The 17,394-nt window shown below is 41.5% G+C and overlaps 1 protein-coding gene across 1 annotated transcript; it reads right to left on the bottom strand.

Annotated features, from left to right (window-relative positions):
* Positions 1-3,178: 3,178 nt before the first annotated feature.
* Positions 3,179-16,390, bottom strand: LOC113163291 (formin-like protein 2). The gene is made up of 14 exons (XM_026361772.1): positions 15,749-16,390; positions 14,241-14,324; positions 12,852-12,932; positions 12,672-12,748; positions 12,512-12,595; positions 11,751-11,894; positions 11,549-11,675; positions 11,042-11,118; positions 5,158-5,251; positions 4,968-5,042; positions 4,558-4,668; positions 4,311-4,460; positions 3,577-3,678; positions 3,179-3,489 (listed from the first exon to the last, which is right to left on the bottom strand). The coding sequence occupies exons 1-14, from the start codon at positions 15,866-15,868 to the stop codon at positions 3,265-3,267; spliced, it is 1,551 nt and encodes a 516-aa protein (XP_026217557.1). The 5' UTR covers positions 15,869-16,390; the 3' UTR covers positions 3,179-3,264.
* Between the last annotated feature and the right edge of the window lie 1,004 nt (positions 16,391-17,394).

Below are 17,394 nucleotides of genomic sequence, written 5' to 3'. Positions count from 1 at the left end.
CTGGAAGGCTTGTTAAGGTAGAGGGCAAGACGAATGCAGCAAAATATAAGACAATCCTGGAGGACAATCTTATTCAGTCGGCAAGACAACTACAGCTTGGGAGAAGATTTGTGTTCCAGCAAGACAATGATCCGAAGCATACAGTGAAAGCTACACAGAAATAGTTTACCGAGAATAAGGTGAATGTTCTGGAGTGTCCGAGTCAAAGCCCAGACCTCCATTCAATAGAGAATTTGTGGATTGACTTGAAAAGGGCTGTTCACAACTGATCCCCACGCAACCTGACAGAGCTTGAGCAGTTTTGCAAATAAGAATATCATAAAATTCCTTTGTCCAGATGTGCAAGCCTAATTGAGACCTATCTACACAGCAAAATGTCCTGAGCATAAGCATCCATGAGCATCCATGCTGTGATTGCAGCCAAAGGTGCATCTACTAAATACTGACCTGAAGGGGGTGACTTTTTGTCAAAGTTAGGGTTTCATGGTCAACTTTTATTGACCATGATTGATTTATAATGTCAATAAAAGTATGAAACATCCAAGGAGGAAATAATTTTTATTTGGCACTGTAAAACATTGAAGGAGAGAAGAGTGGAAAACACTGGTATATTTGCTGCTTTTAATGGAGCAAACACAGTAGGCCAGTGTTTTGACACACCTGTGTCTTTGTTTATCAAATTTAAACATTTGATAATTAATGTGTTTCTCTTATTACAACTATTTTTAAGGTGGACAGTGAATAAAGCAGTGACAAACAGCAGATTTTAGTCTCGGACTTAGTTTCAGAACATCCATGAAGAAACCTATGTTGGTTTGCAGGTAAAGTATTTAATTGAAGTGTGTTTATTTGTTTTGGTTATTTTTTAAATTGTATTCTAGCTATTCTCCACCATGAACTATGTTAAAAACAAACACCGCTCATGCCTCACAGACAGCTTACAGTTCTGCGTAAAGATGAAAGTGACTTCGTACAGCCCCAATTTGCAGACGCTGTGCGCAGAGGTTCAGGAGCAGAAGTCCCATTAACTAGGTAAAATAAATATTTATGCAGATATTTTGCAAATATTCATTTTTCATTGTTTAGTGACATAGTGATTTTTTCCAATTTATTTTTTAAATTCAGGTCAAGGCTCCGCTACACGCTCCGAAAGCCTATAGGTGACATAAGGATGGTGGCTCAGGGTATTTTCTGTTTGCTACATGGATAATTTAAGTTTAGCTTTTTAATTCATGTGAAAGAGACCTTCAACTTCAGCGTGATTTTTTTTGTTTTCTTGAGTTCATTGCATAAATGAAATTTGATTTTCTATGTAGCATTTCATAAATTTCATAAGCAACACTACACTATAGTTGTTTATACAAAGAGTAAAGGTAAAAAAAAACCTATATATCCAGTGTTATCTTCATTTTAGATGTCAAAAAGTATTGCGGCTCTCAGTGTTTTCTGTTCTGTGGGTCTGGGTCCAAATTCTCTTTGGTTGTTAAAGGTTGCCGACCCTTGACCTAGGCCATACACTGGCAGTCCGACATTGTTTTTCTTGATACAGCCTACTTGCTCTGAAAACAGCAAAACACTGGCAGCAGAGCCAAAGGCACAGACAGTGCTCACTTCTTTGATGTATGGATGAACACAAAAATTACTTTTCTTCATACCATCCCATCAGGATCTGAACAAACTAGATTTATTTGTTTTTGATGGAGCGGCCCTCACATGAGAGAGCAAAGCAGTGTTTTCCGACCATTCACGGCTGCTGGATTGATTTCAAGACTGAAGCTCAAGGATGAACTGATTCTGACAGTCTTTGACCAAAACCTGGGTCTCATTCAAAGCTTGAAGCCGTACCAACAGAGCTGTTACCAGCACAGAGTTTTGTCTGAGTTTGTTTGCCGGATTAGCTTGTTGAATGTAGCCACCTGAGCTGCACAGTATTGCTAAATGGCTAATGTGGCTAATTTTAGCTTCTCTCCAGGACAGAAGAAATGTTTGAGCTAATTACAGTCAGTCATGACAGCCACATTTTGAGGATTTCAGGGACCTGTTTTTTAGGCTCCAAAAGAGAATAAGAAGGGCACTGTAATTCCATTTTGAATTAGAAACTGATCTTACCTGCGAGTCCGGAATTAAAGATGACCGTGGGAGAACCCCCTGACCCTGGGAGAGGGGGGGCCACAGGGGGAGGAGGGGGGGGCATGGGGACAGAGGAGAGTTCACTGGTTCGACAGGGCGGTGGGGGAGGGGGAGGGGGAGGTGGAGGAGCAGGGGGAGGAGGTGCAGGGTAAGGTCCGTTGGACACTAACAATAAAGACAAGAAAGTTTTCAGTAAGGATACCTTTAGTACTAATAATTGGAGCAGTGTTCTGATTGGTCGAGCTGAAACTCACCTGTGCCTGGCATTGGGGGGGGGGGGGGTGGAGGAGGTGGGGCGGGCATTCCAGGAGCTCCACCCATCCCTGGTCCAATGCTGTGATAGGCTATGGTCTCAGGGCTGTGGGAACAGGCAACCAATCAGCATCAGGAAATCAGTGGATTTTTGTCCATGGCCAAAAAACTTGATTTTGATTTGATTAGAAATAATCTGTCTCCAGTTTATCATGTGCCCCAGAAAGGTCAAGACCACATCACTCATCCACCAGGAAGGCCATATTTACTACCTTCATTAGGTAGGAGGGCTTGTAAGAGGTGTGAATGTTGCATCTGATTACAAACCCCTTTTTATTATTTCCAGAGTGAAGTTACTGGTCCTACCGACCTGTCCAGTGTTTTTGCTGCTTCTTGGTGTTGTTTTTTGTTGCCGGTTGTTTCTCTCTTCTCTTTCGACTTACCCCAACCGGCCGAGGCGGATGGTCGCCCACCCTGAGCCTGGTTCTGCTGGAGGTTTCTTTCTCTAAAGGGAGTTTTTCCTCTCCACTGTCTCCTGGTGCTGCTCAGTGGGGTTGTTGGGTTTTCTATATAATTCTGTATACAGTTATATTTTGTAAGGTCTTAAACCTTAAACACTGTAAAGAGCCTTGAAATTATATGGGTTGTGATTTGGCACTTTACAAATAAAATTGAACTGAATTGATTAACACAGTTCCATTGATTATTTATGGTTGTTCTCAGGGTTCTGTTGCTATCACCTGATTAATCCAGTCCTGTCTTTTAGCTTGGCTTTTGGTCTCCACCACCTTTTCAGGGAAATATCTACTTTTTAGATGCTAAATGCTGTACCTGTGTTTTTCAGCTGGTCTGTGTGTCTGTCTGCTGAGCAGACACTGTGTCTCACCTGGGGGACAGATTGGGGCAGGGCGGAGGAGAGGGGGAGGCAGATTCAGCCACCCCACCATCCCCCTCTCCTCTCTGGGGTTGAGGAGCCCCAGGTCCTCCGGCTTGCTGGGCGTCCTGAGCCTGACGTTCCAGACGACTCTGACGTCGGATTGTCTGGTCCTTCTCTCGAACCATGCGCCGCAAGGTGTGCACCTGGGAGTTTGCGCTTGCATACACCTCCTGTTGGTAGGACAGCTAATGTGTTAGAGTACAGGTGTGACAGCAACAGGTTAATGTGTTGTGTGCGTTCATAGTAACAGCACTGACCCGGAGGTGGTCCAGCTCCTTGTTGGTTTGCATGAGCTGTTTCTCCAGCTCTACGATCTTCAACATTGCTTCATTCTCGACGTCCAGCAGGCGCTCTGACATCTGAGAGACAGGTACAGGTCAGTGCCCCACCGATCTGTTGATACACCTGTCTCTTTTTCCATATATCTGTCTAAACACATGTCTCATTTGACTTTACGCTCCATCTCCAGACACCCTGACATCCAAGTACAGGTAGGGAGACAGGTAGAGGTTGTTTCTATACCTGTCTGTTGATACATCTGTCATTCTCTCTGTATATATCTGTCTGTCCATTGCTTTGCCACTTTGTTCTGTGTGGACACATCTATAGAGTAGATTACATGTTACATTACATATTTTAAGGGTGCATTTGTATCACCCTCACACATACACACACAGTTGTAGTAGTAGTAGTTGTCCACTTTTAGATAAACACAATTTTTCTTACAGAGGGGGGAGTCTCAACTGTTTGTACTTTGGCCTGAAGGTGGAATTTGTTTTTAGAGATGAGGATGTGTGTTTCTTGGAACAGAGCAATTCCTGCCTGGGTCACGATAACCTCGGGGGTAATCTGTACTACCAAAGCTTCATTCTCAGTATCCTACAGAAGTTCTGACATGTGCACACAGAGAGACAGGTACAGGACAGCGCCACACCTTTCTGTATATTTACATGGTCTCTCACATATCTGTTTCTCCACCTGTCTGTCTCACCGTGCTCAGACTCTCCTCCAGCTCCTCCACTCGTTCCAGGGCAGCAGTTTTTGTCTCAGCATCCTCCAGCAGCGTCCCGACATCAAACACATTGTCGAGGTATGCCTGGATCTGAACCTGTAACCTGTCACTCTCTGTGTGCTTTAGTCTCTAAGAAGAGATGAGGAGAGGCAGGTTAATGGTTGATGTTGCTGATTCTCACATGCTTGTTGTCATTAGCTTTCAGCTAAGCATGTGATTGTGGTACCTCCAGGTGTTCGTCCAGATTAAGTTTAGTGAAGTCATACTGCAGGTGGACTCTGAAGTTCATGTCCTCAACCGAATGAACGACGATGTTAATGAACTGCATACAGGCCACCTGACAACCATTACCATGGCAACAACACAGATTAATTTAGCAACCATGTATAAATCTGATGATGTCATCCAAATACTTACAGGTGGGTTATATTCAGGTACAGGTTTCAGACACAAAATTAAATTTACTGCTATAAATAGGTTTTTTGGGGGGGTAAATTCCATGAAACTGTAGAACTGAAAAATCTGAGTTGGTTTTGCTTTTAATTAGACAAATTAAAGCAAATGAATTATCTTTATGTAGCAAAATAGACTGAATTGAAAGTGAAAGAAAAAGAAAATCATATGAACCATTCATACCAAGAAGTCGATGTTGTCGTCTTCATTCTTAAAATGTTCCATCAACTTCTCAAAACGCATGGACTCTGAGCAAACCTGCAACACACATACTGTGTAAGTCTGTAAATTGATCATGTTTATTGAATTACCTCTCTTTTAATTAATCAGTGTATCAGAAGGTAAGAATCAGACAGTGCTGATGTGACTTTACAGTTTTGAAGTTGTCAAAGGCTGACAGGATGATTTCGTGTCCTCCTCTGACCAAACATACGGCCGCCAACAGCTCCAGCACCAGAGCCTTCGTCCTAATTAAGACAGTCATATGGGATTTAGGGGGGTGGGAGGTTTGGTGGAACATAGGTGACACATTTTACAAAGAGCTCTTTTCTATCTTTTAACCACAGGCAGTAAATTTATATTCAACTTTTATTGGACACATTTAATTTTCAACTGTTCAGAAGTTTTTTCGTGCCATTCCATCAGGTGTGAATAAAGCCCCAGTCAGGTCTCTGGAAGAGGTCTCTTAGGTAGTTAGAAATCTCCTCATCTGCAAGGTACCAGGAATTCCCTAAGATGCTGAAGGCTCAGGTTGAGTTGACCTGACTGACAAAACATCTTCATTGTAACATGCAGGACAGGTACAGTACCTGTGGACTCACAGACCTGGGGTAATTTTTTTCCGTGTTTTGAAAGGGGAGCCAGAAGGTGTATTAGCTATTCATGTCAAGGAAAAATGACCCTTTCTCAACAGAGAAACAGAGGTGCTCTAAAGCATAATGTTACCAATTTACAATACAGTTCTCTCATCGCTAGCCTTGGAGATTTACATTTATTCATTTGTCAGACCATTTTATCCAAAGCAACTTATAGGTACAAGGCAAAGTCAGGGTAAGCGTAAAGTTTGCCTAAGGACCCCTGCTGGAGGTAGGCCGCAGCAGAGATTTGAATTCCGGTCAGCAATGTTACCACTACAGTATCCAGTCGAGAAATGGTTTAGGCATCCGATCAGGATGGCTCCTGGGTGCCTTTCAGGGTTGATCATTTGATTTCTGGTTTAGTTTTCCAGTAGTTGTTTGGCTCTTTTATTTACTACAAAAGTAGCTGTAACTACAGTGCATCCAGAAAGTTTTCACAGCACTGAACTATTTCCACATTTTGTTATGTTACCATAATAACATAACAGAACAGCCATATTCCAAAATAGATTAATTAATTATTTTCTTAAAAATACCCCATAATGTCAAAGTGACAGAAGTTTGAATTAAAGAATAAACAAACAAAAAATCACACATAAGTATTCACAGTCTTGGCTCAATACTTTGTTGAAGCACCTTTAGCACCAATAAAAAAAAAAAAAAGAGATTTATGCATAAAAAGGCAGTCCAGGCATAGAGGAATTCTTGTGCAGGGTTCTCTTGGAGTCAAATAAAGACTTTTTGTCTAAGTCAGACAAAACCTGGTCTAAGAGTAAAAGAATAGAAAGAGAGTAAAAGAATAGAAAGTAGTTAGACACTGTATAGAGAATATCATCTTATATCTGTATTTTATCTTATTATCTTCATTACTTTTGTGTAGATAAGTAACTAGTTTTGAAATTAAGTTACATCCTCTCAGATCATGTTGTTCGAGAGAGTTTTTATCTCTGTTTTAACCCTTGGATTCATACTTTCTCTCATCCAAAAGACCGGTGTGCAACAGCTGCTACCATGGAGCCAGCTCCTTTGTTTAGACCCGGGATCAGCTGATCTTACTGAGGACGGCCGGAGTAAAAGATCAAACTTTGTCCGGGACTTTAAACATCCCAGAGGAGATCAGAAAGAGGACAACGATGGGATACAGAGGAGGCAAAAAACAGCAAGGAGGAAATAAAGAATAGAGAAGAGCGATGTTCAGAGAGAAGGTGAGAAGATTTAAACCGCATCTCCCCTCTGTGATTATGGGCAATGTGAGATCACTGGACAATAAAATGGACGAACTGACAGCTCTGGTGAGGAGGGAGAAAATCAGAGTGTAGTTTGACGTGTTTCACAGAGACATGGCTGCATGATGGTATTCCAGACTCCAGTGTTAATATAGATGGTTTCAGCACTGTGCGATGGGACAAGAGGCGAGAGGAGAGCGGTAAGAGGAGAGGAGGGGGGCTTGCCATTCTCATTAACAACAGGTGGTGCCATCCTGGTCATGTTACTGTGAAAGAGCGTGTATGCAGCCCTGATATTGAACTATTGGCTGAGGGACTCCATCCATATTATCTGCCCAGAGAGTTTTCTCACTCCATATTAATCGTTGTTTACGTTCCTCCATCTGCTAACACCGCTCCTGCGTGTGACGTCATTCAGACGGTCACCTCCAGTCTGCAGACCCGACACCCTGACACCTTAATCACGCCACCTTCACCAAGACACTTCCTACCTTTACTCAGTTTGTGAGCTGTCCCACCAGGGGGGAGTGGACATTGGACCTGTTGTATGCTAATGTTAAAGATGCCTACAGCTCCACTGCCCTGGGTCACTCAGGACATCAAAGGCATTCTGAATGAAAAAAAGAAAGCATTCAGATCAAGAGACAGTGAGGCAGCAAAGAGGGTCCAGAGACTGCTGTCTGTCAGAATCAGGGAGGGGAAGGAGAATTACAGGAGGAAACTGGAACAAAGTCTTCAAACTAACAACACCAGGGAGGTGTGGAGGGGCATGAGGACCATCACTGGCTACAAGTCCAGCAGCCAGGCGACTGAGGGGACTGTGGACTGGGCCAACAAATTGAATAATTTTTTTCAATCGATTCCAGGCTGAGCCACAGAGCCCCCTGCAGTTCATTAACCGCTCTTTAATCCCTCCCCCACACGACTCAGCCACCACCCAAATGATCTCAGCTGAGCAGGTGAGAAGAGAGCTGCGCAGGCTTCACCTACAAAGGCTGCAGGTCCAGATGGAGTCAGCCCAAGAGTGCTGAAAGCCTGTGCTCCTCAGCTATGTGTTGTTCTCCAACACATCTTCAACCTCAGCCTGCACCTGGAGAGAGTTCCTCTTGGGTGGAAAAAGTTGTGCCTGGTTCCTTTGAATAAGACGCCACGTCCCAGATTCCTCAATGACTTCAGACCAGTGGCTCTGACATCACACATTATGAAGGCTTTTGAGAGGCTGATCCTGGAGTCCCTCAGACCTCTGGTCAAACCCTCACTTGACCCCGCTCCAGTTTGTCTATCAACCCCAAATTGGAGTGGATGACACCATCATACATCTGCTCCGTCGCACCTACACCCACCTGGACAAGTCTGGAGGCTTAGTGAAGATCATTTTTTTTGTGCATTCAACACCATTTGGCCTGCACTGCTGGGAGAGAAATTTAAAAACATTCAGGTTAACACTCTTCTTTTTTCTGGATCATGGACTACCTCGCTAACAGCAGAACTGTGTGTCTAATAGAGGTGCTCCACAGGGGGACAGTACTGTCTCCATTCCTCTTCACCATGTACACCTCAGATTTCAGGTACACCTCAGAGTCTTGCCATCTTCAGAAGTTCTCTGATGACTCTGCAGAGTACCGGGGAGTGGTGGACAGTTTTGTTGACTGGTGTGGACACCATCCTCAACTCAAATCAATAAAACAAAGGAGCTGGTGATAGACTTCTGGAAGGAAAGCTGGTGAAGAAAATCTGGGAGTTCTGTCATTCCTCTCTTTATACAGGGGGAGGAGGTGGAGGTAGTATCAGAGTACACATACCTGGGAGTGTACTCGGACAGCAAACTGGACTGGACTAAGAACACAGCAGCACTGTACAAAAAGGCTCAGAGCCGGATATACTTTCTGAGGAGACTCAGGTCCTTCAACGTCTGCAGCACCTTGCTGCTGATGTTCTATGTGATTTCTGTGATTCCAGTGTCATCTTCTATGCTGTGGTCTGCTGGGGCAGCAACATGAAGGTGTCAGACACTAACAGGCTGAACAAACTGATTAGGAGGGCTGGCTCTGTTCTGGGGGTGGAGCTGGACCCTCTACATGTTGTAGCTGAGAGGAGGATGCTGTCCAAACTCCTCTCAATCCTGGACAATCCCTCCCACCCACTGCACAGTGTGTTAGCTGGACAAAGGAGCACATTCACCCAAAGACTTATTAACATTAAGTCCACAGAGAACCACAGAAGGTCCTTTCTACCTGTGGCCATCGATCTCCACAATTCCTCACCCCTCTGTAAGTGGTGGGAGGAAGTGAAAATGTATGTCTTATAATTGCTGTCATTCCACTATGGACTATAATTATTGACCCTTTTTCATTCATCTATGTTACATATTCTGTACTTATATTGAGTTTCTGTATTGTTGTTATTGTGTATTTATGTTGGTGTGGATCTTTCCTGGTTGTGGTTCCCTTTATTTCTGTGTTGAGAACAACTGTAATTAGGCAAAACAATTTCCCTCTGGGATTAATAAAACTTTTTGAATCATAAATAAAGAATAGTAGGGTAAAAATAACATAGAAATAAAATAATAACTATAGTGGTGAATTTTAGGTATTGTATTGCACTGGACATAGTGATATTGTGCATGGTTTTTCACATTTTGTATTTGCCATTAGTCTCTCTGCGGTAGGAAAAAGCTGTTGTAGAATTGTGTGTGATGATACTGTCCACTCTGTTGTGTCTGAGGTTGTAGATGTAGTTTCTGTGTCTGAGCAGAGAGTGAGCTGGGTGGATTGGAGGCCCCGATTATGTTCTCTGCTTTTTTTTACGACAGCAGGTGTGTAAATTGTGTCCATAGCAGGAAGTTTAGCCCCAATTATCCTCTCTGCACTCTTTATGACTCTTTGAAGAGCCTTCCTCTCTCCCTATGTGGTGTTACCAAACCAGACAGTGAAGCCTGTAGTGATGATGTTCTCTATCAGTCCCAGGCCCAGGATGGTGGTGTCACCTGCATATTTAATGATGATGGTGTTTTCCTGGGTGAAGACACAGTTGTAGCCATGTAATTAATGTGTGTGAGGACCAGTTTCTCCAAGCACGTCATGGCAATAGGTGTGAGCACCATTGTCCTAAAATCATTCAGCTTCAAGTCTTTTTGAATATTATGCTGCAAGCTTGGTACACCTATTTTATGGCAGCTTCTCCCATTTTTCTTTGCAGTACCTCTCAAGCTCCTCAGATTGGATGGGCAGCGTCAGTGCACGGCCATTTTCAGATGTCTCCTGAGATGTTCAATTTGATTCAAGTCTGGGCCCTGGCTGAGCAACTTAAGGACATTCACAGAGTTGTCCCATAGCCACTCCTTTGTTATCTTGCCTGTGTGTCTGTCCTGTTGAAAGATGAACCGTTTCCCTCAATTCGGACTAGTCTCTCAGTTCCTACCACTGAAAAACATCCCCACAGGATGATGCTGCCACACCACCATGCTTCACTGTAGGGATGGTATTGGCCAGGTGTTGAGTGGTGCCTTGTTTACTCCAGACATGACACTTGGCATTAGGGTCAAAGAGTTCAATCTTTGTTTCATGATTGGTGGAGTGCTGCACAGATGGTTGTTCTTCTGGAACGTTCATCTCTCTCCAAAGAAAAACGCTGGAGCTCTTTTAGAGTGACCATCAGCAATCAGAGTTCATCACCTCTCTGACTAAGGCCCTTCTTTCTCGATCGGTCAGTTTGGCCGGGCGGCCTGCTCTAGTAAGAGTCCTGGTGGTTCCAAACTGTGCCACTGTGGTCACTGGGTCCTTCAATGCTGCATCATTTTCTCTGTACTCTTCCCCAGATCTGTGCCTGGATATAATCCTGTCTCAGAGGTCTACAGAAGGTTCCTTGGACTACATGTATTGGCTTGTCCTCTGACATACACTTTTAACCTTATTTAGACAGAATTTCCCAACTGGACTCCAAAAAAGTTGTAGAAACATCTCAATGACGACCAGTGAAAAAAAGGTTCCACCAGAGTGTCATAGCAAGGACCGTGAATACTTGTGTACATTATTTTTATTTTTTTTATTTTTGATAGAATTTCAAAGATTAAAAAAAAAACTTTACTCACTTTAAAGTCACTTTGGAAAATGCCAAATGAGTGACTTTTGACATAGTCAGGTGTCTGAGTAGTAGTACCTGTAGTAGTACTGACCTGGGGTTTCTGTTGTTGAGGCTTAGAGCTATTTCGTTGACAGCATGCGGATGAGACATCACCATGTTGAAACCATACTGAGGAAAAGGACGGAGAAAGATGAAATTAATTTTAATTAATTTATTTCCTATTGAAGTTTGTAAATGTGAAATTATGTCACAATTCACACATACAAGCATTGTCCCATAAAGACTTGCACTCGTGATACATACTACTTAAGGTTATGTGTAGAAATTTCAAGTCTGGAATGTAAATAAATAAAATGTGTCAGATTGATAACTCTGTATTATATAACTCGTCAGACAGTAGGATGACAGAAAATAACCAAGTAGTTTTTTACCTTAGAACTGAAGGAAAATGCTATTTTTTTGTGTGTTTCTCATAAATAAAAAATGGACAGATATGTAAATGTTTTCATCCTTAAAGTAAAAACTTTTTAAATTCTTTGATTAAACATCAAAATCTCTGCACAGTAATTAATTTTCTACATAAATGTCAGCGTTTTACCTGGTAGTTCATGATGGCTCTGAGACACATGATACAAACATGGACGTCATCTTTCTTACAAACGAGGCGTGAGTTCTTCAGAGTTCGGCGACTTGGCAGCGTGTTGGATCGAGTTACCAGAGCTGAGCTATGAGAAAACCGAACCTCATCAGAGACTAAATAATTTGCTGAGATTTTTCTAGTATATTTTTATATTTGTTACCTGATGGAATGTCGAGCTGTGCGGGGGGCAGATGATGATGGGGAGGGGAGGCTGCAGTCACCATGGAGATCCTCTATGGACCGACTCCAGGGTGAGTCGATGGATGAGACCTCAGCACCAGATTCAGACTGCTCTCCATCAAACCTGATCATAAACAAACAAGCCGAATTTGTATCATATCAAAGTGTGACAGCATTATCAGAGCATTACTGTGAATATCTGTTATTTTATATCCAACGTGTCATGCAAATTATACTTCTATGTACATTACTTTGTACATACCGTAATGACAAAGTTGAATCTAATCTAATTTTAACAGATAAAAACTTTTCACATCAAATCAAGAAACCAAGACACTTTAAAATCAGTCTTCATCAGTGAAACCAGAAACTAAGAGCTCAAACTTTACACTACCAAACATAAGATCAATGAGTCATTCTGTAAAAAAACTGTTTTTATTAATTAGTTTGTTCTATGATGACACAAGAACTGAAACTTTTTCCTGTGAAACAGCAACTTAAATTCACTGGAACTATTTTATTAACATGAACGCAGATCATGAATATGTAGTATCTGGAGAGGCTGTGTTCTGTGTAGGTTAACAAGTTGTTTAACCCTAACCCTAACATGTTAAGACCACTGAGCCTTCATCTTACGTCAAACTTTTGATCTTAAATGTCCTCAGTGAACAGAAAAAATAATGAATTGACCATATCGTTAAAATACTTATAAAGGGTGAAACAGATCAACTGCTGACTCACGTGACGGCGTACTGAGCGAAGGAAAGATACTCAACGAGGACATCAAGACCACGATTCTCCTCATTCAGAAACTCTCTGACCCAGCTATAGAGAGACAGACAGGTGGTTAAAGAGAGACAGGTGGTCAGAAAGACAACTGTAGAGACAGACTGACATCTACCCAATGTGATTGGTGCGAAGAGAAATCTCGAGCTCTCTGAGCATTTGAGTTGACTCTTGAACTCTTCTCCTGAATTTCTGCAGTCAGACAGGTAGAGACAAAGACAGGTGAGCAGCAGATAGACTGATAGACAGACAGATATACAGGTACCCTGCTGTCTACTTCAATCATCCAGCGTACCTTGCGTGTAACAGCCGGGTCCAGGAAGCCTCTCAGTTTTTGGATGTAGGTGTGAGGAGGGTTCTTCACCTGAAAACGCTCCTATATTAAACACAATAAGATTAAATCCCACCCGCCAATCACATCTGTGTGATGTCATTAGAAATACTCACATTTTTATTTACTGTACAGATGTTTATAAAAAAATTCAATATACTGTAACAAAATAAATCTATGGAAAACAAACTACAATCCAGAAAAAATGACGTAAAATTAGAGTCCTTCTTGGTATTAGAACCATCCATCCATTATCCTAAACTAATTGTCCTCTTCAGGGTAGCAGAACTGCTAGAGTCTATCCCTGCTGTCATTGGATGAGAGGTGGGGTACACCTGGACAGGTCACCACTCTATCACAGGACTCACATTTACACTCCCATCCAAAAGTATTGGAAGAGTGAGTTCAGTTCCTTTATTTTTGCTGTAGACTGAAAACATTTGGGTTTGACAGCAATAGATGAATATTAGACAAAAGATCAACATTTCAGCTTATATTTCCAGGTGTTTGAGATAGCACCTTTAGTTTAAACCCACCTATTTTTCATCATTAATTTTTCTATTTGACATCAGCAACAAGTTCCAGAGGGCAGGAGTGAAGGTATCACCATCTACTGTTTGCAGTAGACTTCATGAACAAAAGTACAGAGGTTACACCAGAAGATGAAATCAACAAAAAGAATAGGAAGGCCAGGCTTTTTTTCACTTTAATCTATCTGGTCCAATACTAATGCTCACATGAAAAATGGGTGGGTTCTAAGTAAATTTGCAATCTTCTAAATTTGCTTGTGAACATATCCTCATTATGTTCATAGAAAATATAATCTGGTTTCTGTAACCTTCCCAACAAAAAAAGTTTATATAGCTGTGTATGGGAACTTAAGTACAACGATGCTATTCTTATCATTGGAGGAAAGTTTATCAATAAAATGAAATTGAATTTAATAGATTTAGTTATCTTCAGTTGGGTGTAATTAAATTGATTTCAGTGAAGAAGTTTAATTTTGTGTTGCGTAAAGCTGCTATGCGACAATGACAATTGTTAACAGCGTTATACAAATAAAATTTAATTGAACTGAATTAATTGTAATAAGTGCAGTTATGTATAATCTTCTGTTGTTATATGTAGAACCTTGGTCCCGGGGAATGTTATTTCATTTTACTGTGTACTGCACTGACTTCAAATGAAAATAAGGCAGAGCCTTTAGCTATCAAGGCCCTTATGTTCCATCCTTTATGTTTCCAGTTTAAGTTACTGGTCCAACCACTTGCCTGGTGTTTTGTTTATTGCTTGTTGTCATCTTTTCTTTCTCCGCTTTGCGCTCAAACCTAACCCAAACTTACTGAAACTCACCTGATCACAGATCAGCTCCCATTTTTTCTCATTGTCGTAAGACCGCAGCAGGCGCACCTTATCTGGAGGAAGATTCATCGAATTCTGAAACACAAAGAATATATTTATTTTAAATAGGCTTTCTAAATATGTGATTCTTCCCATAGTATTTAATATTTGTAAGGACAAGAACCAAGGTAGTCTCAGAAAAGAAGATTCACAAAAACCAGAGATAGTGACAACAATGACACAGGTCCCCAACAGATGAACCGGGTTTCAGAAAAAATAACTTATATCAGTGATTCTGAGTAAGTTAGCCTTATTGATTTCCTCCCAGCTGATGTCTCCAGATAACAGGTGAATAATATTATTATTCATCAATAATAGAAGCAGGTAAAAACCACCTCAGGCTTCTTTTCAGCATTGTAGCCAGGCTGACAAGGAGTCAGCTCAGCTGAGCCTAGTATCCCCTCAACTCTTAGCAGCAATGACTTCATGAATTTCTTTACAAATAAAATCATAACTATTAGAGAAAAAATTTATCAGATCCTCGCATATGGCATAGATGGACTCATATGTACAACAGCTTTAAATTCATTTGTCAGACCTTATTCATACTTAGACTGCTTCCTCCCCATAGATTATTCTGAATTAATTTCAGTAATTACTTCATTTAAAATATCAACATCTCAAAGATGTCTTACCTTTGACCAGCACGTCCATATTAGATTAGATCAATCTATCTTTAAAAATAGGCTACATACTACAGGCTTTTAAGGTTGCTGTAGTCAAACCCCTACTCAAAAAGCCCACTCTGGACTCAGGGGTTTTAGTGAATTATAGACCAATATCCAATCTGCCCTTTATCTCTAAAATTCTTGAAAAGGTAGTTTCTAAGCAATTATATGACCACCTGCGTAGCAATAACTCGTATGAAGATTTCCAGTCAGGATTTAGAGTACATCATAGTACAGAAACAGCACTGGTAAAGGTCACTAATGATCTTTTATTAGCATCACACATTTCTTTTTTATGAAGCTTATAGTTAGAGATGGTTCAGATGACTGAACTACCACTTAGTTATGCCCCTATAGATTAGTTGTGTTTCCTCCTCTTTGTCTCCCTTTCCCTGTTCTCCTCTGCAGGTACCCTCGGCTTTCTATATAATTCTGTAAGGTGCTAACCTTACTATGTGCAGTAAGGTGAACTGATCAGATAAAGAAAGTGAATTGAATTGGCAGAAATTAGGGGATAGAACACAATCACAATCTTTGTTTCCAACACCCTGTGGTAATGCCCCAAAAGACCACAATGCAGATTCTGATCCAGATCTGGACTCACTGATGTTACATCAAACCTGTAGACACTGTAGAGTCCACATCAGACTTGTAATAAATTTCCATCTTGTGTGAAATTTTAGTCTTAGTGTGTGTCTGCTGTGTGGTGGACTCACCAGAGTATATCACGTTTCTCTCTGCTGTGGTGTACATATAATGTGTGTGTGTTTTGTGTATCTGTTGTGGACTCACCAGTGCGATGGAGAACCGCTCCTCCAACTCAGCTGGGTCTGGCATCGGGAGTCGAACGGGGGCAGCTCTGGACCGGATCACGGCCAGCTGGCTCTCCATGCTCTCAGTGTTCCCCATCATGCACACGCCAAACACAAACACACCAAACAGCGACAGACGAACACACCCACTTACAGCTGCACACACACAGACGCACACGGCAGCAGGAACATGTGGTCGGCCATGACACTGGGAACAGCGACTCTGATCAAGGCCCTGTCTGACTGTTTTTCCTCCTCCTCTCTCCGTGTGTCTTTCTGCCAGTCTTAGTCTTCTGGTCTCCCTCCTGCTGTCTTCGTCTCCTTCCTGTCTCCCTCTGTTTAGACGATCCAGATCATTTCCGTCCACCTCCCGTCTCTCTCTTTGTCTATCGTCTACAGTGATGCTGCTGATGCTGAGGATGCTGCGGATCCAGATTCAGCTACAGATGGAGCCTCGGTGTTAGCGGCTGTGTCTGTGTGTGTGTGTATGTGTGTGTTAAAATGAGGTGTGTGTGAGCGTGTGTGCAGATCAGCCAGTTAGTCCTCCCCCCTGCTCCCCCACTCTAAGAAAGAAAGAGAGAGTCGTCCTTCCCCCTCTTTGTCTCTCACAGTCGTGGCTGCAGTCTTTGTCTACCTCGCTCCACCCTGCCTCTCTCTCTCCACTCAGACAATGAACCTTCTGCTGCCACAGGCTCCACCCCCCCCATGACCCCCCTCGCGTCTTTATATATCATCCTGCACTGCTATAATAGTATCCCTTACTCCCAATCCGAACCAGACTCCCATCCTCAAGAAAAATCTCTGATCCCACCCTAACTTGAACCTGGAACCTGGTACTAACCTGAACCCCAAAACCATGTCTGAACCCAACAGACATTTAAATAACCACAAATCTAATTCTGGATCATCTGCTGTGAAACAAAACTGCAACATCATTATTAAAAACTTGTTTATGTTCATATGTGAACTTTATGAAAACATGTTTATATTTAAATATTTCATCAAAGAGTAATAACCATATGTTAACATGAATAATAATTGTAATAATAATAACTTAACTATTAAAATCTGTCTCAACATGATCATATTTTATCATTTGAATTTTATTATTTATTATTTATTTATTTATTTTTTTTTTCTTCTACAGAAAATAAAACTAAAATGATGAGACATAAACATAATTATATATTTTTTATACATGAACATGGTCAAAAGACAGAAATAAAACTTATCAGGACAAAACATTATTATAAATATTAATCAGTTTAGTTTATGGTAAGTAGTATCAAACATGAGATAAATCCAGCTAAATGTTGATCTGCAGCCACAAGTCAATATCATAATAAACTGATTTTAATTTAATTTCAGGATTACAGTTCCATTGAAGACTAACATCTGATTGTCCCTGTTGATCCAGGTTCTGCTCCATGCTTTAGTCCAGGACTCAGGAGGTGTGAAGGTTGAATCAGCTTCAGCTTATTTCCAGATCTGTCTTTGAGTTGTGCCTCAGCATCTGTGTGGTGAGAACATACTTTTTTTCCACAAGAGGAACCAGTTACAGCTGTTCTGTTTACTGTAGTACTACAAGTACTTTTGAAGTTTGAAAGATAATAATAATAAATAATT

The sequence above is a fragment of the Anabas testudineus genome, chromosome 2, assembly GCF_900324465.2.
Source record: "Anabas testudineus chromosome 2, fAnaTes1.2, whole genome shotgun sequence".
Lineage (NCBI taxonomy): Eukaryota > Metazoa > Chordata > Actinopteri > Anabantiformes > Anabantidae > Anabas > Anabas testudineus.
The sequence above is the reverse complement of the archived record's forward strand: the minus strand, read 5'-3'. Positions and strand labels throughout refer to the sequence as shown.